The sequence below is a fragment of the Bos indicus genome, chromosome 15, assembly GCF_029378745.1.
Source record: "Bos indicus isolate NIAB-ARS_2022 breed Sahiwal x Tharparkar chromosome 15, NIAB-ARS_B.indTharparkar_mat_pri_1.0, whole genome shotgun sequence".
Taxonomy (NCBI): domain Eukaryota; kingdom Metazoa; phylum Chordata; class Mammalia; order Artiodactyla; family Bovidae; genus Bos; species Bos indicus.
The window spans coordinates 76,390,378-76,414,132 of NC_091774.1; the positions used below are offsets into that span (position 1 = coordinate 76,390,378).

The 23,755-nt window shown below is 51.8% G+C and overlaps 1 protein-coding gene across 2 annotated transcripts in view; it reads left to right on the forward strand.

Annotated features, from left to right (window-relative positions):
• Positions 1-255: 255 nt before the first annotated feature.
• The window catches only part of CRY2 (cryptochrome circadian regulator 2), a 36,109-nt gene continuing 12,609 nt past the window's right edge, over positions 256-23,755 (forward strand). For both annotated transcript variants that reach the window (XM_070804126.1, XM_070804125.1), the window contains exons 1-8: positions 256-515; positions 10,931-11,039; positions 13,395-13,537; positions 15,322-15,506; positions 16,448-16,536; positions 21,650-21,790; positions 23,085-23,396; positions 23,602-23,753. In XM_070804126.1, the coding sequence (XP_070660227.1) occupies positions 271-515; positions 10,931-11,039; positions 13,395-13,537; positions 15,322-15,506; positions 16,448-16,536; positions 21,650-21,790; positions 23,085-23,396; positions 23,602-23,753 (1,376 nt within the window). In that variant the 5' untranslated portion in view covers positions 256-270. The remainder of the gene's footprint in view (positions 516-10,930; positions 11,040-13,394; positions 13,538-15,321; positions 15,507-16,447; positions 16,537-21,649; positions 21,791-23,084; positions 23,397-23,601; positions 23,754-23,755) is intronic.

Here is a 23,755-nt window from a genome sequence, read left to right on the forward strand (position 1 = left end):
AGAGCCACTGTGCATCACCCCATTCCGCCCTCCGGCTCCCCTCCAGAGAGCCCACACATGGCGGGAACGTGATGGGGCGGGGACAGGCCGGGGCGCCTCAGAGCCAATCGCCCGGCGAGAGGCGCTCAGCCAATAGCAGAGGCGCTCCAGGGTCGTGGGGCGGGGCCCCAGGGAGAAGCCGTGGCGTCATAGGTCACTGGGCGGGCCGGGGGCCAGGCCCGCGGCGCCTACGGGGGCGGGGCGGTGGCAGCCCCGGCAGTCAGGGCGGTGATGGCGGCGGCGGCGGCGACTACCTCGGCGGCGGCGGCGGCGGCGGCGGCGGCGGCGGCGGCGACCCAGGCGCCCGCGGCTCGTGGGGACGGCGCCTCCTCGGTGCACTGGTTCCGCAAGGGGCTGCGGCTCCATGACAACCCGGCTCTGCTAGCGGCCGTGCGCGGGGCGCACTGCGTGCGTTGCGTTTACATCCTCGACCCGTGGTTCGCGGCCTCCTCCTCAGTCGGGATCAACCGATGGAGGTGAGGGGGGCCCCCGGGGCGGGGGCGCGGTTCGTGGGCCCGGGGCACGCAGCCTGGCCTCTGGCACCCACCCTCGGAAGCGGAGGCTCTGGCCCCAGTCGCCTCTGCCGAAAGACCCCGACCTTAAGGAGGGGCAGCAGGGCGACGGAGCCGAGTCCCCGGAGGGGTGAAGCCGGGACCGGGGAAGCAGTGAGTCCCGGTAGTAACGGCCTGGGGTGGGGGGGTTAGCCTCAGAAGGGCTAGCCTCTGACACCGGGTCCGCACTGTGTGCTGCCCTCTTTGGTTGGTCCTCACGACGTTCCTGTGGGACAGATCATGATCCCCGTTGTACAGGTGAGACTCCTGAGTCCTAGAGACACAAGCTGACCTTGTGACACAAGCCCGAGGACTTGCAGCCACTGAGTGGCAGAACAGGGACTCCTGTCTAGGCGTGGGCTGGGGCGGGGTTGGGAGTGGGGTGAGGACTGGAGCTATTGTGGTGTGAGGGCAGGGACGGGTTCCTGAATTGACAGCACAGCAGATGCCTGCGTTCTTCAAGTAAAGAGCGCATTGCCCAGCTCCTGAAGGTCATCTTTAAGCCTCTGGGTTTTTTTAATCCATTTTTTTTTAATCCATCCTGCCTTCCCTCCACCAAGATCATCCTGTCTCTGGGAGATGTCTACAGACTCTGGCTTACCATCAGATAAGGCAAAGTGCCAGGCTCAAGGGCATGTTCAGTTAAAGACACTTTGTCCTGAGCTAGAGAGCAGAGAACAATGCTTAACCCACTTTGGAGAATTCCCTCAGCATCTATGGACTTGCCAGGGGAAAAAAAAAGGAACCAAAAATGTCCCTTCCTTCCTCTTCTCCCGAGATTGATTTTAAAGCGCAGTTGAGCGATTGTGGGTTAGACTTTTATCAACTGATGTGCTGAGATTAGGGAGCAGGAAAGCTGTGGTATCAAGGGCCCCTCTTTGATGACTCCCAGGAGATGGAGTGGACAGGATCATGGAAAAAGATGAACAGATAGGCAGTGGATGTGTTTTCTCCTTAAGCAGTGTTTGAAACCAGGGGTTCTGAGACACTGTGTTTCCATCTCTGTGCAACACGCCCTGCAGTAGTCCTCTGGTTTGTTTGCATTGTTCTGGAGGATATTTGCTCGTGGCCTTGTTGCACAAGGGGCAGAGTTATTCCCAGGATACGCCAGCTCTCCACCATTCTTTCCTTTCCAAGGTGTGTGCCCTGCTAGGAGAGTGAGTGCCCCCAGCAGTGGGTCTATTCAATGCCCCTCCTGCCCCACTTAATATAATATTGAGAGAACCACTAAAAGCAGTCCTGTGGAGAGCCTGCCCACACAGTTTTCAGCTCCTGTATTGCTCTGCCTCTGCTCCAGTTTCTATAGATAGGAGGTTGGTGTTGACAAACACCCTCAAATGACCTGCCATCCCTAGCATGGACTGAGTTTCAGACTCTGCCCCTCTCCCAGTGGCAGCGTGCCAGGGAGAGTAAATAGAATCCAGACTGCTTGCTGGTTGTATTGTCACGAAGGAGTTTCTTCTTTTATTAGGTTTTGGAGGACATTGCATAGGACTGCCTGTTCTTTTGTGGTTGTGGAGGTCACAGATCAATGACAAAAACTCTGTTGCTGATTAAACTCAGATGCTCGGGTCAAATCCTGAAGTCAGAGGCCATGCAAGAATGCAGATGTTAATTGAGCAATTATTTAATGAATGCCTAATATCTGCCAGGCACTGCTGCTAGGGACACAGCAGTGAACATGCAGATGTGGTATCCAGAGCGCCCGGAGCCTACGTTTTTGTGGCACAAGACAAGTAACCAGCCTTCGTTTAGTAGAATTGATGCCATGAAATAAATAAAACTGGGGGACATACTAGAGCAGTGGTTCTTAACCTTGCGGCACACAGGAGTCATTTAAGGACCTTTGAAAGATGCCTGGGTCCCCTTCTCTCCCAATTCTATTTCATTGTTCTGGGTTATGGCCTGGGCACTAGGGTCTTTAAAGCTGACATGTGCAGCAAAGCCAGAGAAGCACTGGACTAGAGATCCCCAGCCTGACAACTTAGGATACGTGTTGCAGCTCATTGGCAAGAAGTGCGATTTGTTTTGGCATCAGACGAGAGGTGAAGTCACCCAAAATAGATGGAATATGATCATTGCTCTTGGGTTTGGACACAGATGCATTCATCCCACCCCCACCATACTTCTTGCTCCCAGGTTCAGAGTGAAGGCAGAACTGCAGGCGGTTTTGTGCATTTTGTTGGGGGTTGGGGGAGTGATAGAGCCGGATGCACCTCTGCATAACTACAATATGTGTAGTCTTCTGGTGGCTGTTTCTGGATCTGGAAGTGACCTGGGAGAACTGTGCCACAGCAGAACATTCTAGCTCTGCAAATACTTCAGTTGCTGCTTCTGAGAAGCCTCCCTCAGAAGAGTGTGCTCCAGGCCTTCTGCCAGAGGCCAGGAGGCCACAATCTGTGTCTCTGTTATCCTCCTGTACTTCCTACACTGACTCCCACACTGCGTTCTTCAGCAGATAAATCAGATTAAAATAACCATGAAGGACACTTTCTAAGAGTCAAAATGGACAGAGAAAGACAGCCGAGAATATGTAGATTTATTAGCGTAGGAGAAGGGCTAGTGCACTCCTTGCCTTGGTGGCGGTGGGAAGTTTATGGCTCATGGTAGCATTTGAACCTCAGGACTATTTCTTGTCAAGGACTAGTTAGCAAAGCCCTGTTCCACTTTGCCCAGCCCTACGTGCCCCAGATTTACTGCATCTGGAAGGACGTACTGCAGTGAGAATCAAAAGAAAAAAAGGGGGGTGTGTGAACTGCTTCTGGATTTTAAAATGGGTACTCCAAATAGGCCCCTGCGTTTTTTGTTTTTTTTTTTATTACCTTTCTGTCCCTACTGCAGCTGAGATAGGTGTTGGGCAACAGTTCATTCACCTCACCCTTTATTTCTGTCATTTTCTCCTTGGCTCTGTGCTGCACCTATCGTCAGGAACTTTGGGGACAGAAGGAGTTGGTAGAAATAAAATATCAGCTGAAATTGCTCAATTAATAAAGAGGTGACCCGGGATGCCTGGTAAGAACAAATGTGTCTCTCTTCCCACTGCTGGGAGCTAAACACGCATGCACTGTCCATGTTGGGTGATTCTTCCCTGGAGCCTGGTCAGCAAGAAGGAGATTGAGAACTGTGGTCTGCTGGCAGGGAAATTTGAGTTTCTCTGTACCCAGCAGAGTCATTTTTATTGTTCTACTGCTGAGAAAATGTTTCCATCTGCCCCAAAGGCATGAAAACTTTGATCTTCATCTTTCTCTTTGAAGTTAGGAAAGAATAAATATATTTTTATCAAGTGATACATAGAGATCCATCCCTGCTATGGACTGTGGGTTTGGCTTATCCTTTTCCATTTGGCCTAAGCACTCTTAATTATTTTTTTTTAAATTGGAGTATAATGGCTTTACAATGTTGTGTTAGCTTCTGCTGTACAACAGCGTGAGTCCTCTATCTGTATATGTATATCCCTTCCCTCTTGAGCCTCTCTTGGACCCCACTCCCATCCCGCCCCTCTAGGTCATCACAGAGCGCCAGGCTGGTCTCCCTGGGTTATATACAGCAGCTTCTCCCCAGCTACTTTACCCATGGTGGTGTCTATATATCAGTGCTCCTCTCTCAGTTCATCCCACTCTCCAGGAGAAATTGTGTGTGTGTGTGTGTGCATGTGCTCACTCAGTCATATCCAACTTTTTGTAGCCCCATGAACCGTAAACTGCCAGGCTCCTCTGTCCATGGAATTTTCCAGGCAAGAATACTAGAGTGGGTTGCCATTTCCTACTCCAGGGGACCTTCCAGACCCAGGGATTGAACCCTTGTCTCTTGTGTCTCCTGCATTGCAGGCGGCTTCTTTACCACTGTATCACCTGGGAAGCCCTTGCTGCTGCTGCTGTTAAGTTGCTTCAGTCGTGTCCAACTCTGTGCGACCCCATAGACAGCAGCCCACCAGGCTCCCCCGTCCCTGGGATTCTCCAGGCAAGAACAGTGGAGTGGGTTGCCATTTCCTTCTCCAACGTATGAAAGTGAAAAGTGAAAGTGAAGTCGCGCAGTCGTGTCCGACTCTTCCCGACCCCATGGACTGCAGCCTACCAGGCTCCTCCATCCATGGAATTTTCCAGGCAAGAATACTAGAGTGGGTTGCCATTTCCTACTGCAGGGGACCTTCCAGACCCAGGGATTGAACCCTCATCTCTTGTGTCTCCTGCATTGTCAGGTGGCTTCTTTACCACTGCATCACCTGGGAAGCCCTTAGGAGAAGTTAATTTCTATTAATGCCATATGCAGCCAGTTTGGGCCAACCAACAATATCATCATTACAGTTAAATAACCTTGGCTTGAAGCAGAGAAACTTGGTCAAGGGCAATCTGGACCCATAAAAAAGAGTTCACTATCATTTTCCTTCCTCCTATTAATAACAAACAAAAATATTTCTCAACACAGAATCTGCTGTCTCTGGAGAAGTCCTTGCCTAAAGATTTGCCTGTCTTGTTTTAAAAGGCTAGCTCCACGGAGTCCCTGAATTACTGTCCTTTTAGTATTTTTGGAAATCCCAAGTTGGTTTCCTCCACTTGTGCTTCTGACTGCAGAGCACTTACATAATGCGACTGAGCTGCACATGTTGTCTGATCCAAAGGGTGAGCTTGAGCCGCTCACACAGGACTGTGTGCTCTGAATTTCGGCCATGTAAGCTCAGCTGGGAGCTGCCAAGGGTGACCTGCTGCCCAAACACTGCCACCTCCAGTGCCCAGGCCAGTTTTCTCTGGAGTCGTCCCTCATTGGAGTAGAGAGAAACTGGCCACATGGAGAGGAGGGCTCGAGGGGAGCACAAAGGCCCAAGGTTCTCTCTGGTGAAAGAATGTGCCCGCCAGCACCAGGGCGCTTTTGCCCAGCAGCATCACTGCTCCACATTCCTTCTTGGTAGGCCTCTGGCGTGGTGCCCTAGCAGCGGCTGCAGTTTCTGTCTGCTTGGAGGCTGGGGCTCCTGGAGGTCATCTTGAGACCTCCCTTTCTGGAGAAGCCCTGCAGGGCTTGACTGGGGGTTGGGGAGTTGGAAGTAACAGCATTTCTAGAGAGCCAAAACCAGGATCTCAAAGAGAGGAGCTTTAGTGAAAACAAACTAGAAGCCAAGGCAGGCAACTTGTCAATAGAAGCTAGAAGTCAAGTTCTGTATTCTGGGACAGTGCTTCTGAAACGTTAATGTGCAAAGGAATCACCAGGGGAGCTTGCTACAAATGCAGATTCTGTTTCTGGAGGTCTGTCTGGGAGGGAGCCTGAGGCCCTGAATTTTGGCAAGCTGCGGGGTGGCTCCCAGCTGTTTCGATCCCCTCGAGGAACAAGGGTTTAGTAGCAGAGTGTTGGCCTCAGTGCTCAAGGGGTGAGTGTTGGTTGAGAGGCAGTGGAGCCTGGTGGTTACAAATGCAGACACCAGGCCACACTGTCTGGGTTTGAATTCTGGCTATTCGTTAGGTGATTGATGTTACACAAATTACTTAGTCTCTCTGTGCCTCAGTTTTCCTCAACTGTAAAATGAGAATTAAATGAGGTATGTAAAGCAAGTAGAATAGTACCTGTGCATGCGTGCTCGGTCCTGTCTGACTCTTTGCAACTCCAGGGACTGTACCCCACCAGTTTCCTCTGTCCACAGAATTCTCCAGGCAAGAATACTGGAGTGGTAGCCATTTCCTCCTCCAGGGAAAATAGTGCCTGGTTCACTGTTAATGCTCATGAACTGTTAGTTGCTGCTGTTACTATTACTATCATTTGGTTGCTAAGTTCGGAGTCCTACCTTCTGCTGCCTGCCTTGACTGTAGACTTCTCTTGTCAAAAAAGAAAAGGGTTCTCACTGGGTCATCTGTACTTCAGAGCTGCTGCAAGGAATCTCTCCTTTTGATCAATGAGGTCTAGGGTCTTCCCTGGTGGTCCAGTGGTTAAGAATCCGCCTTGCAGTGCAGTGGACACACTGTGGGTCAATCCCTGGTTGGGGAGTGAAGATCCCACGTGCCATGGAGCAACTAAGTCCGGGGGCTACAACACTGAGCTTGCTCTCTCTGGAGCCCACACACCACGACTAGAGGGTCCATGCGCTGAAACAAAAGACGGTGCAGTGAAGATCGTGCGGCACCTAAGACCCCTTGCAATCACATAAATACATGAGGTGTAGAAATAAAGTCTGCAGAAGGCAGCTGGAACCTCGCTTCATGTGCATGCCAGTCCTGTTTGTAGCTTCGGCGTCCTGTGCAGCCTAGTGGACTGTGAAGGATGCGGACCCCCAAGTGCAAGGCAGGCACACTTCTGGGAGCCACAGATGGAGGACCCTCTGTCTAGAGATTGTGAAGTCTAAAAGTCGCCAGTTATCCCTAGGCATCCTGCCTGGCAGGGTGCAGGTGGCATGGAAGCAATCTCTGGTATTTTCCTCCTGAGAGGACGGTGAGGCCTGAGAGGAGGCCAACGCAAGTGCAGTGCGTCACTCTGTCTCAGCTTTGCTTTTCTAAGGGTGTCAGTGCTCAAAAATAGAAATTCGCAGAGGCGGAGCTCTGGCTTTGTGGAGAACAGCATTCAGCCTGTCAGTCTCCCATTGCAACCCCTCGAGGAGTCCCTGCCTGCTCGCCTGCTCGTCAGCTAGCACTATGCTTCGGGCTGAGCCCAGGACTCAGCTCGTGCCGGAATGTGGATCTGTGGCATTCACCACCTGGGAGTGTCATATCGTAGATGTCAGAGGCGGCAGGGGGGCCTGAGAACAGTTGATGCTTCTGTAAGGTTCCCACAGTCCAGGGACCGTGCTGTGCTGCAGAGGATCCCCTGGGTTTCATTGTGCTCACAGTAAACTCTAGTGACTCCCATTGTTGACGACGGGGCTGGGTGGGAGACCCCAGGGTAGATAGCAGGAGGTGGCCGTTAACCAAGCTCACCTGCCAGGGCCTCTTTCCTGCAGAAGAGCAGAAGGTCAGTGCATCACCTGGAGTCAGGTGTGTGTTCGTCGTAACACATGAGAGCTTGCAAGAATCTCAGTCCCTGGAGCAGTGTCTGATGTGCCCCTAGAAGGCTTAAGGAAGAAAACATGGTTTGAGTCTGACCAACAGTGTGGGGTAGGAACCTGTCCCCAATAACTGTGATCTTCAGCAAATTTATTATCCTCTCTGTAGCTCATTTTCCTCATCTATAAAACAAGGGTAGTATTTTTCTTCAAAATGTGCTGAGAGAATTCAAAAGAAAACACTTAGAAAGCATCCCAGGCATAAAATAGCACTGATAACATTAGTTGTCTCTAGAGAGGAGGATGAAATTCCCAGGGGATGCAGAAGAAGGAGACTTTTTTACTGTGTACCCTTTTGTAACTTGAATTTTGAACCACATGAATAGTTAATCTGTTTAAACTGCTAATTTAAAGATAAAATAGATGTCATAAAATGTATTGATGGGACTTACCTGGTGGTCCAGCAGTAAGACTCCACGCTTCCAATGCAGGAGGCACAGGTTTGATCCCTGGTCAGCGAAATAAGATCCCATATGCCCCATGGTGTGCACCCCTCCCCCACCACCAAAAAAAGTATTGATGAATTTCTCAGAAAGGTGATCATGCCTAGCTGTTCAGTTCAGTTCAGTTGCTCAGTCATGTCCGACTCTTTGCAACCCCATGGACTGCAGCACGCCAGGCCTGCCTGTCTGTCACCAACTCCCAGAGTTTACTCAAACTCATGTCCATTGAGTCGGTGATGCCATCCATCCAACCATCTCATCCTCTGTCATCCCCTTCTCCTCCCGCCTTCAATCTTTCCAGCATCAGGGTCTTTTCCATTGAGTCAGTTCTTTGCGTCAGGTGGCCAAACTATTGGAATTTCAACTTCAACATCAGTCCTTTCAGTGAATATTCAGGACTGATTTCCTTTAGGATGGACTGGTTGGATCTCCTTGCAGTCCAACGGACTCTCAAGAGCCTTCTCCAGCACCACCAAAAGCATCAATTCTTTGGTACTCAGCTTTCTTTATAGTCCAACTCTGACATCCATACATGACCACTGGAAAAACCATAGCCTTGACTAGACGGACCTTTGTTGGCAAAGTAATGTCTCTGTTTTTTAATATGCTGTCTAGGTTTGTCATAACTTTCCTTCCAAGGAGTAAGCGTCTTTTAATTTCATGGCTGCAGTCACCATCTGCAGTGATTTTGGAGCCCAGAAAAATAAAGTCTGCCACTGTTTCCACTGTTTCCCCATCTATTTGCCATGAAGTGATGGGACCAGATGCCATGATCTTCGTTTTCTGAATGTTGAGCTTTAAGCCAACTTTTTCATTCTCCTCTTTCACTTTCATCAAGAGGCTCTTTAGTTCTTCTTTGTTTTCTGCCATGGGTGGTGTTATTTGCATATCTGAAGTTATTGATATTTCTCTTGAATCCAGCTTGTGCTTCATTTAACCCAGCGTTTCTCATGATGTACTCTGCATAGAAGTTAAATAAGCAGGGTGACAATATGCAGCCTTGATGTACTGCTTTCCCCATTTGGAACCAGCCTGTTGTTCCATGTCCAGTTCTAACTGTTGCTTCCTGACCTGCATACAGATTTCTCAAGAGGCAGGTCAGGTGGTCTGGTATTCCCATCTCTTTCAGAATTTTCCACAGTTTATTGTGATCCACACATTCAAAGGCTTTGGCATAGTCAATAAAGCAGAAGTAGATGTTTTTCTGGAACTCTCTTGCTTTTTCGATAATCCAGCAGATGTTGGCAATTTGATCTCTGGTTCCTCCGCCTTTTCTAAAACCAACTTGAACATCTGGAAGTTCACAGTTCACATGCTGTTGAAGCCTGGCTTGGAGAATTTTGAGCTTTACTCTGCTAGCGTGTAAGATGAGTACAGTTGTTCGGTAGTTTGAGCATTCTTTGGCATTGCCTTTCTTTGGGATTGGAATGAAAACTGCCCTTTTCCAGTCCTGTGGCCACTGCTGAGTTGTCCAAATTTGCTGGCATATTGAGTGCAGCACCTTCATAGCATCATCTTTCAGGATTTGAAATAGCTCAACTGGAATTCCATCACCTTCAGTAGCTTTATTCGTAGTGATGCTTCCCGAGGCCCACTTGACTTCGCATTCCAGGATGCCTGGCTCTAGGCGAGTGAGCACATCATCGTGATTATCTGGGTTGTGAAGATCTTTTTTGTACAGTTCTTCTGTGTATTGTTGCCACCTCTTCTTAATATCTTCTGCTTCTGTTAGGTCCATACCTTTTCTGTCCTTTATTGAGCCCATCTTTGCATGAAATGTTCCTGTGGTATCTCTCATTTTCTTGAAGAGATCTCTAGTCTTTTCCAGTTCTATTGTTTTCCTCTATTTCTTTGCATTGATCACTAAGGAAGGCTTTCTTATCCCTCCTTGCTATTATTTGAAACTCTGCCTTCAAATGAGTATATCTTTCCTTTTCTCCTTTGCCTAGCTGTGCAGGTAATAAATTTTTGTGGTCCTGTAAAGTAAACAGGCCCTGAAAGCTCTCAGTCAATGTTCGTTTCCTGTCCCTGTCCCACGTTGATCCAGCCCTCAGGCCAGGTGTCTTGTGATTCTGGAGTCCCACACCCATGGATGCATGGGAGGGAATCCTCCAGACACATACCTTCTCCCTCTTGGGACAAGAACTTGATGGCCAGGGCCCTGGAGAGGCCTGGGGAAGGGGCTACCTGCCAAATGAAACACTGGGGACCCAGCCCAGGCCGTGGGGCCGTGAGGCTGTGTCAGGAGACACCCATGCAGACCAGAGCGTGAGTGCGGAAAGACAGGAAGTCTGTCGGACCAGGGTGGATGAGACCTTCCAGGGCCACTGCGGTCTTGTTCCTCTGCGGATGGGACCTCTGCCTGCGTACCACAGGGCTGCCCTTGTTTCTCAGATGGCTCCCCCATCTCTTCTCACTTGTGGTTCTCACAGCCCCCTGGTGATGGACGGATAGTTACACCCAGGGGCCAAGAGGAAGTGAGTGGACTTGCCTCTGATCGCCGAGGAACAGCACAAGTGGGAGCAGCTCACACTCCCCCAGGTTTCTCTGTTCCAGGGTCTCTACTGAATGTTCCTCTTGCATTATTTGGCTTTCTTTCCTTAACAATTCTATGCGATGGGTACTAACACCAACTCTGTATCACAGATTAGGGGGGGAAGAAGCTAAAGAGGTTAAGTAATCATCTAAAATCACGCAGCTAGTAATGGCAAAGGCAGGATTCAACAGAGGTGGCCCTGACACCCTACCACATCATGCCTGGACAAGAACCCAGGAGAACTGTGCTACTGGTTTGGCATAAACAAGGTTCTCCCTGCTTTGTTAGGAAGGAGTGACTCTTTGTTATGTTACCACCAACAAGGACTCCGTGGCTTCTGTAGGTTCCTACTTCAGTCTCTGGAAGATTTGGACAGAAGCTTAAGGAAACTGAACTCCCGCCTCTTTGTGGTCCGGGGCCAGCCAGCTGACGTGTTCCCGAGGCTGTTCCAGGTAAGTGCTCAGAGTCTGGGACAAGACAGTGAGCGTCTGTTCCCCGCGGACTGAATGAGACGATGTTCTGACCGAGGAAGTGGAGACAGTCAGGGCCGGGCTGACCACTGCTGCTAGGGAAGCTGGGAGCGAATGAAGCTGGTCAGCTGCCCACAGAATGGAAACCGTGTTAAGGAAAACATCAGGGAATCTGGTGTCTTGTTGGAAAGTTCCCAGCTCAGTTCAGACATGGGATGTGGCAACTTATTTCACCCCAGACATTCCTGGCTTCCTTAAATATTTTCTTGATTCAAGCCAGCAAGATTTGTTAGGGCTCTTCTTGCGCCAGGAGTTTGAGGGTGAGGTTTCCTGTTTATCTAGGGGCATTTCCCCTCTTGCTTTGCTCCTCTTATTGGAAAAAAAAAAATCAGCCTCTTTAAGGGAGTGTCCCTACTTCCTCCATAAAATGATTGACAGAATCTTCATTTCAGTACCACATAGGCCTCTGGTTGCTGTATCAGGTAGCCAGCCCAGCTTCCCCCACAAACCCTTTATAATACACATTTTTTAAAACCCAAATGGAGGTGGAAATGCTCATGAACAGAGGGCTCTAGGACATCAGCACACGATTGTTTCTATGCCTCTCTACACCCCACTTCCTTTCCTATTCTTCCTGGAGGGAAAAGACAAGAGGAAAGACTAAATGTCAAGGCAGGCAGCTGAGTAAATACTTCTGCATTCACTTCACCTCCCCACACCCCCACACACAGACACACGTGCACAAATCACACAGTGCTGGTAGAGCCAGCACTCACTGAGGGCTGACTGTGAGTCAAGCGCTGTTCTCAGTACATGCTCTATGAACATTAATTCCTGTACCCCTTGCCGCTGCCCTCAGAGGTAGGTGCCCCTGTCCCTGTTCTGCAGACAAGGAAGCAATAGTTTGCCCATGCCTGTGAAGCTCAGAGCAGCAGTCTGGGACCTGAACCCAGGCTGTGAGCCCAGAGTTGTGTTTGTGACCACCATACCATTAAACACACGGGCCTCTCTTCTCCTGCTGCGTTGCCCCACCTCCCAGCACCTCCGAGGCCAGCCCACTAATAGCCCAGAGATACAGAGCTCCCATTCTCTGTATATTATTAAGCTTCTGGTATGTGCACGGGCCCATACCATGTCCTAGGATGATGAAGAATGAGGCGACACAATCGCTGCTCCGAGTACTCACACTCCAGTGGAGGAAACTGGCGAGTGGTGGGCAGCTTCCCTGCCACATGGTAACTGCTGTGGTGGAAAATGGCAGGTGCCAGAGAATCTTTCTGAAGAGGGTCAAGGAGGCTTCTTGGAAAAGGTGTCATCTAATAGTAACACTTCTATTATTATTCATAGGGCTGTGAGGCTTTAACTTTTAACCTATCATGAACTGCTAAGCAGAATACTTGGCTCATAGTAAGCACCCAATAAATGTTCAGTGCTAACCTTAACCTTGGGCGAGAGATAAGCACCTCTGCGCGGGACCCACAGCCAGCAGGGCTGAGTCAAGACCGCACCAGTGTGTGCGTGGCCAGGACATTTGCCCCAAGGGTTCAGAGTTTTAAGGGACCATGACCAGAGACCTGGGTTGGAATGTGGTTTCCTCCTGCTAGCTGCATGCTCTCGGGCTTTCTGTGGGTTCCAGAAGGGGTACAACCTTTCACTGGGCCGCTTTCTCCCAGGTTTGCTAGGAAATACAGAAATTTCTACCAGACATGACTAAAGACCTGGAAAAGAATTCCCTTCTTATAAAATATGTGGCCCCTCTGCTCTGATTTCTCTGACCTCTGGGCCAAGGGCTGCTTCTCCTTTCCCAGCTGTCTGAGAGCTGGAGCCTACTAGCTCTGTTTGCTACTGGCCTCAGAAGTGTTGCCGTGGAAACCGTGAGGCTACTTTATGTAGCACAAGTCTGCGAGGAAAACTAGGCCAGAAGTTTGCAGGGCCCCCGAGGAGCTCTGGGAAAGGCTGCTGAGCTGGCGGGAGGTGGTGATCCTGTGCCTCTTTCTGGGACGGGGGCTCCCCTGGGAGCGTGTATTTATAGCCTCCTGCTGTATTCTTCTCCCACAAGGACACCGGCGGCGCCCAGAGCTGCCCACCTCTCTCCTGATCCCGGGGGACCGCTAGCCTCGGGCTCCACTGTTGAGGGCTGTTGGCCTCTTCTCGGAGACCTGCTTCCTTAAACCTCGGGGCCCTCAGATGGTTGGCTTTCTGGTTCAAGTCGTCGTCCCCAGTTTGTTCTGACACGTCTCCCCACGTGCTCGGTTTCCTCTCGGCAGGGAGCTGAGTGCCTGCCCAGCTTCCTTCTCCCCAGCAGTGGTGATCATTACAGATTCTCTCCCCCAACAGGAATGGGGGGTGACCCGCCTGACCTTTGAGTATGACTCTGAACCCTTTGGGAAAGAACGGGACACAGCCATCATGAAGATGGCCAAGGAGGCTGGTGTGGAGGTGGTCACTGAGAACTCGCATACTCTCTATGACCTGGACAAGTAAGAGATGGGTCCCGGGCTCAGCTTGCCCATTGTGGGAGTTGGTGGTTTGGGCCCCTGCTGAGCGGAACTCAGGGAGGTTCAGCAGTAGGGCCCCCTGGCACATGGGGCATGGCGTTTTCTCGGAGCCGGGGGAGAACAGGTCAGAGTAGGGACCCGTAGAGCTCACCCAATTTGGGTGCTGCTGCTGCTGCTAAGTCGCTTCAGTTGTGTCCGACTGTGTGTGATCCTATAGATGGCAGCCCACCAGTCTTCCCTGTCCCTGGGATTCTCCAGGCAAGAACACTGGAGTGGGTTGCCATTTCCTTCTCCAATGCATGAAAGTGAAAAGTGAAAGTGAAGTCGCTCAGTTGTGTCCGACTCTAGCAACCCCATGGACTGCAGCCTACCAGGCTCCTCCATCCATGGGCTTTTCTAGGCAAAAGTACTGGAGTGGGGTGCCATTGCCTTCTCCAAATTTGGGTGCAGAGAGGCTCATTAGGCCCAAGAGACACAAGCAGGATCTTCATAGATCTGCTCCTAACACGCTCCAGGCCCACCTACCCCACATGCTCCTGCTTCCATCCTGCTGCTCAGAAACTGCCCTCTGACCTCAGTGGGGCCCTGTCTGTGGCCCCTCCCAGTAGATATCTGCTCTCACAGGCACAGCTTCTGTTACCCAGCTGCGTTCCCTGGGCTCCCCTGGCTCTTGGGTTTCCAGGCCTCACATTTAGGTGTTGCCCTGGAGGCTTGAGAGATCGCTGTGGGGGCCCTGTGCTTTCAGAGAGGCCAGGAGGAAACCCCCTCCTCCCCTTCCTTCCCTGCCAGGGCTGTCCCTCTTGGGCTGCTGCCGTCACCGAGGCTTCCCGCCCGCCTTCCCCAGACCGGTGGTGGCTGCTGGGAGGCCAGGTCACACAGCTCTGCATGTGAGCTGGGCTCACAGGAGGCACTGGGTGTGGAGCGCCTCCTCCCGCCACGTGCCGGAGGAGGCGGAGGCACTGCCGGAGCAGCAGCCAACCTTCTGCCTCCGCTAATGGAGGGGAGGAGAGAGGAACTGAGATGAACTAGCCCGGCAAGTTCTGGCTTGTCGTCAGCTGCTGCTTGGCCAACAGGGGCCCCGGGAGTCTGGCTCCAGCCCATCCGAATTCATCCTTACATAAACAGCCTCAATTCGCCTCTAAACTCTCCTCTAGCTTTTTTTCTTACCTGAGTGCAGCTGTGTTTTTGTAAACTGCAAAAAAACCTTTAAGGTTGAGTTGTGACTATGAACCCCGAGCCTCCGATTTAGGGAGGGACAGGCTGTTCCCCACCTCTCTGTTCTAGTAACTAGGGCCCAAGGAGAGAATGAATTTCCACCCAAGGAACACGTTTGCAGCTCTTATCAAAGAACTTCCTGGAGGCTTACGGTGGGGTAGAGACAGTCCACAGGGCACCCTGTGGCTTGGACAGGCAGGCCAAGGACCGTGAAGGCCAGTGGGGACTTTTCTGTGATAAGAGAGATATGGTCAGTGTCTGTCTTTAGGCGGCTCCACACCGGCACCAGGGAACCTGGAATTGAGCCCCAGATTTGGCCCTGACTTGCTCTGTTACCCAAGGCACCTGCTCCAGCAATCTGGGCTTCATTTCCCTCTCGGTAACATGGAGACGTAGCCTCCTTGTCCCCTCCTTTCCCCCTAGGGGTGGGACCCAGAGCGGATGAGGAAGGCCACCCTCCAAGCCTGCGCAGTCTGGGCTGTTTTCTGGGCGGGCAGAGACCTGAGACGAAGGGCCTCGTGAGTGACGGCAGGCGTCTTTGGGATTCCCAGGATCATTGAGCTGAATGGGCAGAAGCCGCCCCTTACCTACAAGCGCTTTCAGGCCATCATCAGCCGCATGGAGCTCCCCAGGAAGCCCGTGGGCTCCGTGACCAGCCAGCAGATGGAGGGCTGCCGGGCCGAGATCCAGGAGAGCCACGACGAGACCTACGGCGTGCCCTCCCTGGAGGAGCTGGGTGCGTACTCCTGCCCCAGCCCCTCATACTGTCACCTCCTTTTTCGTTTAAAAAAAAAACAAAACAGCTTACTATTTTTTTTTTCTTTTTCGTCAAAGTGATGCTTGTTATTGTGGACACTTTAGAAAATAGAGATGAAAATGGAAATAACTGTCACAGTTACCCACCACTGATAATTTTACAGCAATCCTTCTGGTCTTTTTTCCTGTTCATATTCACATGTTCAGCTTCTGTTTCTAGTTCATGACTAATTTTGTACTTTTACCTCTCAGACATAGCCTGGCATTGGCATCAGTGGGCTTCTCAATACCAACATAACTGGTATTGCCTCTGATGAAAGGGGCTATGTCAGCCTCTCTCCCCTTCCTCCCCTATCACACATTTTTTTTTCTATCTGAATGAAGTTAGCTTGTTTTACCTAAAAACCACACCTGTAGCCAGCTAACCTGCCAGGGCCAGTCATATAGAATTGTTCTCACCTGCCTATAATGAGACGTGGCTGAGATGAGGGAGGCAAGGGAAAGGAGAGAAGAGGTCACAGTGGGAAGAAAACCTGCATGACTTAGAAAACATCACTGAGGAAGCATTAAGGATTATTTCAGTGACTTCCCTGGTAGCTCAGACGGTAAAGTGTCTGCCTACAATGTGGGAGACCCAGGTTCGATCCCTAGGTCAGGAAGATCCTCTGGAGAAGGAAGTGGCAACCCACTCCAGTACTCTTGCCTGGAAAATCCCATGGAAGGAGGTAGGCTACAGTCCATGGGGTCGCAAAGAGTGGGACACAACTGAGCGACTTCACTTCGCTTTAGTCCTGTTAGCACCAAGAACACCATAGTCCAGCTCGCACAGAGCTCAGAGAACAGAGTCGCATGTGAGGACTTGCTGCACCATCACCAAACTGACCTGACCCCCAGTCCTGTGGCCCTGCTGCCCCTCTCTAGGATTCCCCACTGAAGGGCTCGGCCCAGCGGTCTGGCAGGGAGGAGAGACGGAAGCGCTGGCCCGCCTGGATAAGCACCTGGAACGGAAGGTATGGCCCCTATTCCGAGACACAGGGCTTCAGATGCTGACACCCCCGTGCAGCCAGGGGGATGGAGCCTGGTTCATGTCCCTGAGTGCCTCTTCATTCAAGCTGGTTGAAAAAGTCTTCATGTCAATAACAGCAATAAGAGCAGCTACCATTCATGAGCGCTTACACCATGGGCTGGTCACTGGGCCGAGCATTTCTAGGTCTAGCGCCTGCTTGTGCTGCTGAGTCGCTTCAGTCGTGTCCGACTCTGTGCTACCGCAGAGATGGCAGCCCGCCAGGCTTCCCCGTCCCTGGGATTCTCCAGGCAAGAACACTGGAGTGGGGTGCCATTGCCTATTTCCTTTCATTTTTCCATCTGCCCTGCAAGGTAGGTATTAAGCTGTCCATTTTACCAATGAGGAAATCAAGACTTGCCTGAGGTCACACAGTTACTAAGTTGCGGGGTGTGATCTTGTTCTACTTGGTTCTAAAACTTGGGCTAGATTGCTTTTTTTTCATCAGTGTGTCCCCTTACTAAGAGGTCAGTGGGTAAGAGGTCAGATACTCTCTTACTAAGAGGATATCTGGTAGTAAAGTGTAGAAGATTATTTTGTGTTTCCATGTTCCCCACCCCTGCTCGCTTTGGCCGAGTCTCCTCCAAGGCACTGATTTCCATTTGCTCAGAGCAGAACGAATGGCCCACCCCCCAGTGAAGCGGGAATTGCTCAGAGGGAAGAAAGAGGCTGAGGCCCCAGAGGAGGCCCTCACAATGTGCCCCCCCACCTACACCCCCTGGGACTAGAGAAGCAGAGACTGTTCTCAAGAACAGTCACCTCCTATTTCCTGCCCCCCTGCAGCTGGTTTATAGACTGGGTCCCTAGAATCACGGCATGTTCTATTCCTACTCAGGTATTGGGCATTTGGCCCAGCAGCAAGGTGATAACAATGCAAGAAGGAGGCTAAGACAGCCCACTTGGGAAGAGTGCTCCCCAGCCCAGGAAGTACCTCGCCAGCAATGAAGGCGGGTCATGGGCCTAGTCTCCCCAAGGCCCAGCGGCCTTGAGGTCCCCATTTGGATCTTACCATCAGACAGGGCCAAAAGCAAGCCCCAGCCATTAAAAGGAGGAACATTGATGTCCAAGATCTGTGAGGGAACCGACCTCTTTGTCCACATTAGCTTTACACAGACATCCTTGTAGTCAGTCTGGAGACGAAGGCTGGGCCGAGGGGGCAGAAAGGGGAGCCTATATCAGGGCCCTTTAGACTCAAAGGTGGTCTTGGGGAATACTGTATTTTACGTATCTGGGAGAACCCAAGGTGCCTGATGGACAGGACTTTAAACCATTTCAGGAGGTTTATTTTAACTTCTTCACTTCTCCAAATCTGAAGTGAGCATTTTCTTAGGTTGGGACGGTCTAGCTACTAGAAAGCCTGCCCAACACGTCAGACATAGAGTCTAAAACATAGTCTATAGAGGTGACAGCTGTGAAAGTACATTTAGGTGAGGAAAGGAGTGGCTCAGAGGGTTGTGAAAGTGGACGCGCAAGAGGACTGACTCTGTTATCAGTTCTTGTTTGCAAGTTGGCTTTTGAAAAAGGAATTTTTCTTAACTCACATAACCAAGAGTCCCAGGAGGTAGCCTTCAGGCACAGCTGGATCCAGGTGTCCAACTAATGCTACTTGGAATGCATTCTCCATCTCAGCACTGCCTTCCTGTGTATTATTTCATTCTCAGGCAGGCTTTCCTTGAGTGGTGGCAAGGCAGATCACCAGAGGCTTACTTTCAATGTGCTTAGTACTACCTGAGAAAGTTTCCAAAAGCTTCAGAAAAAGTCCCAAGAAATGTTTTCATTGATCTGGCTTGGGTCATGTGACTGTCCCCGACTGTCACTATGGCCAGGGAAAGGGCTGCCCCCTTCCCTGGTCAGACTTGAATCTGGGCGTGAGCCCACTCCCAGAGTCCAAGGTGGGCTCAGCTCTACCCTACCCAGTTGACCTGAGATTAGGGAAGGGTTGGGTCACCACAAGAACATTAAGTGCTGTTACCAGAAAGGGGGCCAAACAGTATGGTCTTTACCAGTGGGTTACCCAGTAGTAGCTGAGGGCAAGCATCTATCCACAAGTGTCCCAGTTATTAAATGAAAAAGGAGCAGTGGAATCTTGCAGCCCCGAGTGATTCACTAATGACTGCAGCACCAAGGATAGTGGCCGTCAGGCATGTCCCCCCTGTAGTCTTGGCAAAGACAGGAAACCTGAGTCTGAGCCAGTCTCTGGTACCAGCACCAGTTTGCAGGCAGCACACAGGCCAGAGGAATGTGTTGAACTGCACCCGTAAGAACGCAGGGAAATCCAGATTGTGGGAATTAGTGCAAGTCACAGATCTTGAGTTTTTTTACAAGAAATCTAAAAGGAAAAGAAGGAAACGGCAGGAAATACATAGAATAAAGTAAATAACACGTTGGACTCTTTTGACATGACCAAGACTAAACAAAATGTGCCTGCGGATGTACATTTGGATGAAAAAAAGAATAGAAAACACTTAAAAATGCAAGGAGTAACTGAGAAGGTAAAGCCCTCCCATCCAAATGTGCTTTGAAAAAACAGAAAAATATAAACATTTTAAAATGCTGGGACCTGATTATTAATAAAATTGGGCAGGTGGTCATTGATGGAGCAGGGAAGGGACCTGACTGGCAGAGCACGTAGGTGGGCTTCTGGGGTGGCCAGCAAGGTACTGATTCTTGAACTTCGGTGGCGGTTGCAGAGGTATTTGCCTTAGAATAATTCATTAAGCCACCCATCGGTGTGCTTTTGTATCTATGTTTCACTTAAAAAGATTTTCAAAGAATGGTGGGCAAGGATGCGAGCAGGCAAATATACCTTGTGTCTGTTAGAGGCACTTAACCAATACCTGAGGGTCACCTGCCAGGAAGGTAGCTTTGAGGCTGAGGCTTGAAGGAAGAGTCAAAATTAACCAAGGAAAGGGAGCTGCATGTGCAAAGGCTAGCAAGAGCATGATGCTTCAAGAAGAGCGGCAAGGGAGGAAGCTAGAAACATGGGCCCCCCGCAGACTGCAGGGTGCTTGTGAGCCTTGTTTAGGATTTGGGACTCTAGCCTGAGAACACCAGGAAGCCTGGTGCTGGTGTCGCCCTCAGGGACAGGCATTTTAAAGAACCACTCTGCTCCCGGTGTGGACAGTGGATTAGAGGGGACAAGAGCTGATGCAGAGGCAGGTGGGAGGCTGTCACAGTTGTCCAGTATAGATAGTCTTAGCCTAAACCAGGTCGATGGCAACAGGGGATGGAAAGAAAAGGACAGAGTGGAGAAATACTTGGGCAGCGGGACTGACATGACCTGCTGAGGGAGGGCAGGGAAAGGTGACGGCCGTGCTTTTGGCTCTGGCAACGAGGTGGATGACATGTGCTTTCTGAGGTAAGGCATGCCAATGGAAGGGCAGTTTAAAGAAAAGAGCCTGCTACCCTTGAGGCCTGAGAGTCAGTCCAGTGGAGATCTCTGGCAGGGAGTTGGATAGGGTGATTTGGGAGTCTAGGTTGCAGTCGGGGCGCAAGCTAGAGCCATGGTGATTGTCTGCAAGGAAGTAGCCTTAGAGGATCCACGGGACCGGATGAACTCAGCTGGAGCACAGTGGAGCAGAGGACCCGGGACAGAGCCCTGGGACGCCAGCACTTCAGGGTTGGGAGGCACGGTGGAGCTGGTGAAACATGAGTAGCCAGCCAGGTGAGAGCTGAGAGGCGACCAGGAGCCCACGGAATGGTGGGTATGGAGACGGGAGCGCGGGCAACAGGGTGAGTGGCTGGGAGGCCCAGAAACGAAAGGACAGAAAATGCGCACAGGATTCAGTGGCGTGGACGTCATGGAGGCTCTGGTGGGAGTGGTGAAGGGGACGTGGAGCTGGGTTCGAGGAAATAGAGTGAGGCTGGCTGTGAAGGGAGGAAAGAGGATGCAGGGGGAAGTCTGCAGGGTGACTGGAAAGTATTTATTTTTGTTTTGTTTTGTTTGCAAAGAGCCGAGACCATTTCCCCAGTGTTGTTAGAGTGGACGCAGAAGAGAGGGAGAGGTGGAATGTGTGTAAGAAGGAATGGAGGAGGGCTCCAGAGCCGGGCGGAGGCCTCAGCCTTGGGCAGGGTCGCAGGGCGGGTGGGTGCAGGAGAGTCTGTAGATTTGGTGGCTAAAAGTTGAGGTGTTTCCTACCTGATGGCTTCCATTTCCTTGTCCTGAGGAAAGAAGGTCATCTGCTGAAGAGGGGTAGGTGAGTATGGAATTGGAGGTCTCAAGAGGGTATAAGTTTGTGAAATAGTCCTCACAAAGAACAAGAGGGCATTAGGAATTGAGAAAGAAAATAGTTGTTAGAGGGAGTGGAAAAGACTGGAGTCAGTCCCTCCAGCCCTGTCTCTTACCATCTCTGTAACCCCAGCAGTCACATAACCCTTCTCAGCCTTATTTCCTCATTTTCAAAAGGAGGTGACAAATGCTGCCTCACAGGATTGCTAATGGCAAATGAGAGAACAGGTGTCCCTGAGTTGTGGAGGTTAAGTACCCTGCCGGCAGCAACTGATGAGAAAAACAAGACAAGTGACCCCGCAATTTGTGACTCTGGGTCCGCAGTTGTGGGATAGTGCTGTGGAGCGGTGGGCGGAAGTGCCCAGGCGAATCTGTGCAGTAGCAGCCTCAGGGCCCCTGTGACAGTGGGAGCTGAGCGAGAGCTGCCCTCTTCTGTAACATGGAAGCCCATGTTCCTTTCTTCTGTAGAGTCATAGCCTGTTCAGTGCTTTCAGAAACTTTCAAATCTGTCATTTTATTTAATCTCCAGCAGGTAGGAAACTTTGTTCTCATTTAATAGATAAGTCACTGAGGGACTAAATAACTTACTACAGTCATAGCACAAATTAAACAGAGTCAGGATGATAACATGGGCCCCGTTGTTCGGTTGGTTGGTGGTTCCATCAGAAGTTGTGCCAGCCTGAAGGGGTGGGATGTGCACAGGACTCTTGTCCTGGCTCCTTGGCTTTCGGTCTGCGACCTTAAGCAGGTTCCTTAACCACCAGCTGCCATCAGGCTTGTTCATCGGCAGCGTCCCGGCTTGTCCTTCCTCTGCTCTCTCTTTCTGCTGCAGGCCTGGGTTGCCAACTACGAGAGGCCCCGGATGAATGCCAACTCCCTGCTGGCCAGCCCAACGGGCCTCAGCCCCTACCTGCGCTTTGGCTGCCTCTCCTGCCGTCTCTTCTACTACCGCCTGTGGGACCTGTATAAGAAGGTGAGGGTTGTCAGCCTGCCCCCGCGTGCAGCCGAGAGGACCGGGGTCTTCTGGGCAGATCAGTCGCCATACAGGGAGGCCTTCCCTCTGGCTAAAGTGTGGGTACTGTCCAGAGACAGTGAGGAGGAGGCCACATCCGAGAGGTGGCCAAGCCAAGCACAACCCCAACCGCCGCTCAAAACCAAATCCAACTTCTCAAGTGGAGCAGGACAGGCCGGCCTCAGGGTGTGAGCCCGGGGTGGCAGAGCTGCCAGCAGCAGCAGGGTGAGGACTGAGCCCTCAGGGTGGGAGGCAGGATGGGTGAGGCTGGGGCCAGTCCTGAGGTGAAGAGCGCAGTGGCCCGCTACGGGGCGGCGTCCAGACTATCTCGTGGCGCTTGCCCGTCAGTGATGAGGAAGTAAGCAGAGGGCCGGCTGCAGGGCCGGATGGGGCAACAGGCAGAGTGCCTTGTGGTGATGTACCCGCCCCCACGGAGAGAGAGGGCCGCACCTCCCGCCCCTGAGATTCATCAGCTCACACTTGCATCTGCATTGTTTCATGTGTCCTTAAGTTGCCAGCATCCAGATTTTGTGGCCTGGGGTAGCTTTGCCAGCTCAGTGGGTAATCTTGTGATTTTAGGAAAATTATCATTCCCTTGGGGCTTCCCAGGTGGCACAGTGATAAAGAATCTGCCTGCCAATGCAGGAGACACAAGAGACACAAGTTCAATGCTTGGATTGGGAAGATCCACTGGAGGAGGGCATGGCCACCCACTCCAGTATGCTTGCCTGGAGAATCCCAGGGACAGAGGAAGTTGGGGCTACAGTCCATGGGTTGAAAAGAGTTCAGATGTGACTGAGCACACACGCATCATTCGCTTGGAGGTCTGATGTCTTAGTTCCCTCGTGGCCCCAGATCCAGGCTTAGGGCATTACGTATTTAACCAAAATCTAGACTGAGCATTTTTGTGTGTGCGCTGTTGAGAAAACTCCCTTTGACATTTTAGAAAGGAGAGTTACACAGGGGCCCCTGAGGACAAGGACTGTGACCAGCCTGGGGAGCTCAGTTCCCGCCCCGAGTCCCACAGCACTGTCCCTTCCGCCACCTGCCGACCCTCAGCCGTTCTTGGTGCTCAGAGCAGCAGTGGGCACAGCCAGGGTGCCAGGTTCTGCAGGCACCTTCTGCCGTTTCTCCTGGGCACGGCCCCTCCCCGCATCGAGGGTGGAGGTGGCAGCTCCGGTCCTTTGTGGGGAGGCCTGGGTGGTGTGCTGTGGGCGGGGCAGGCGTTTGTACCCGTGTGCTTCCCCGCCCCCAGGTGAAACGGAACAGCACGCCCCCACTCTCCCTGTTTGGGCAACTCCTGTGGCGAGAGTTCTTTTACACGGCGGCCACCAACAACCCCAGGTTCGACCGCATGGAGGGGAACCCCATCTGCATCCAGATCCCCTGGGATCGCAACCCTGAGGCCTTGGCCAAGTGGGCCGAGGGCAAGACAGGCTTTCCCTGGATCGACGCCATCATGACCCAGCTGAGGCAGGAGGGGTGGATCCACCACCTGGCCCGGCACGCTGTGGCCTGCTTCCTCACGCGCGGGGACCTCTGGGTCAGCTGGGAGAGCGGGGTCCGGGTGAGTGCTCTCTCAGTGGGCAGCCCCCATGGGGGCTAGGGCGTGGGCTGGGACCCCTGGGTGCAGGAAATTGTCTCCAGATCCTTCTTGGCTTGCTAGCAGCAGAAGGCTTTGACACCCTTCTCCGGGGTGCATGTGGTGACTGGGGGAGAAGCATGGTCGTAGGCCTCCCTGGAGGCTCATGGTTTCTCCTGCCTGCATCTAGGTGTTTGATGAGCTGCTGCTGGACGCAGACTTCAGCGTGAACGCCGGCAGCTGGATGTGGCTGTCCTGCAGCGCTTTCTTCCAGCAGTTCTTCCACTGCTACTGCCCGGTGGGTTTTGGCCGCCGCACAGACCCCAGTGGAGACTACATCAGGT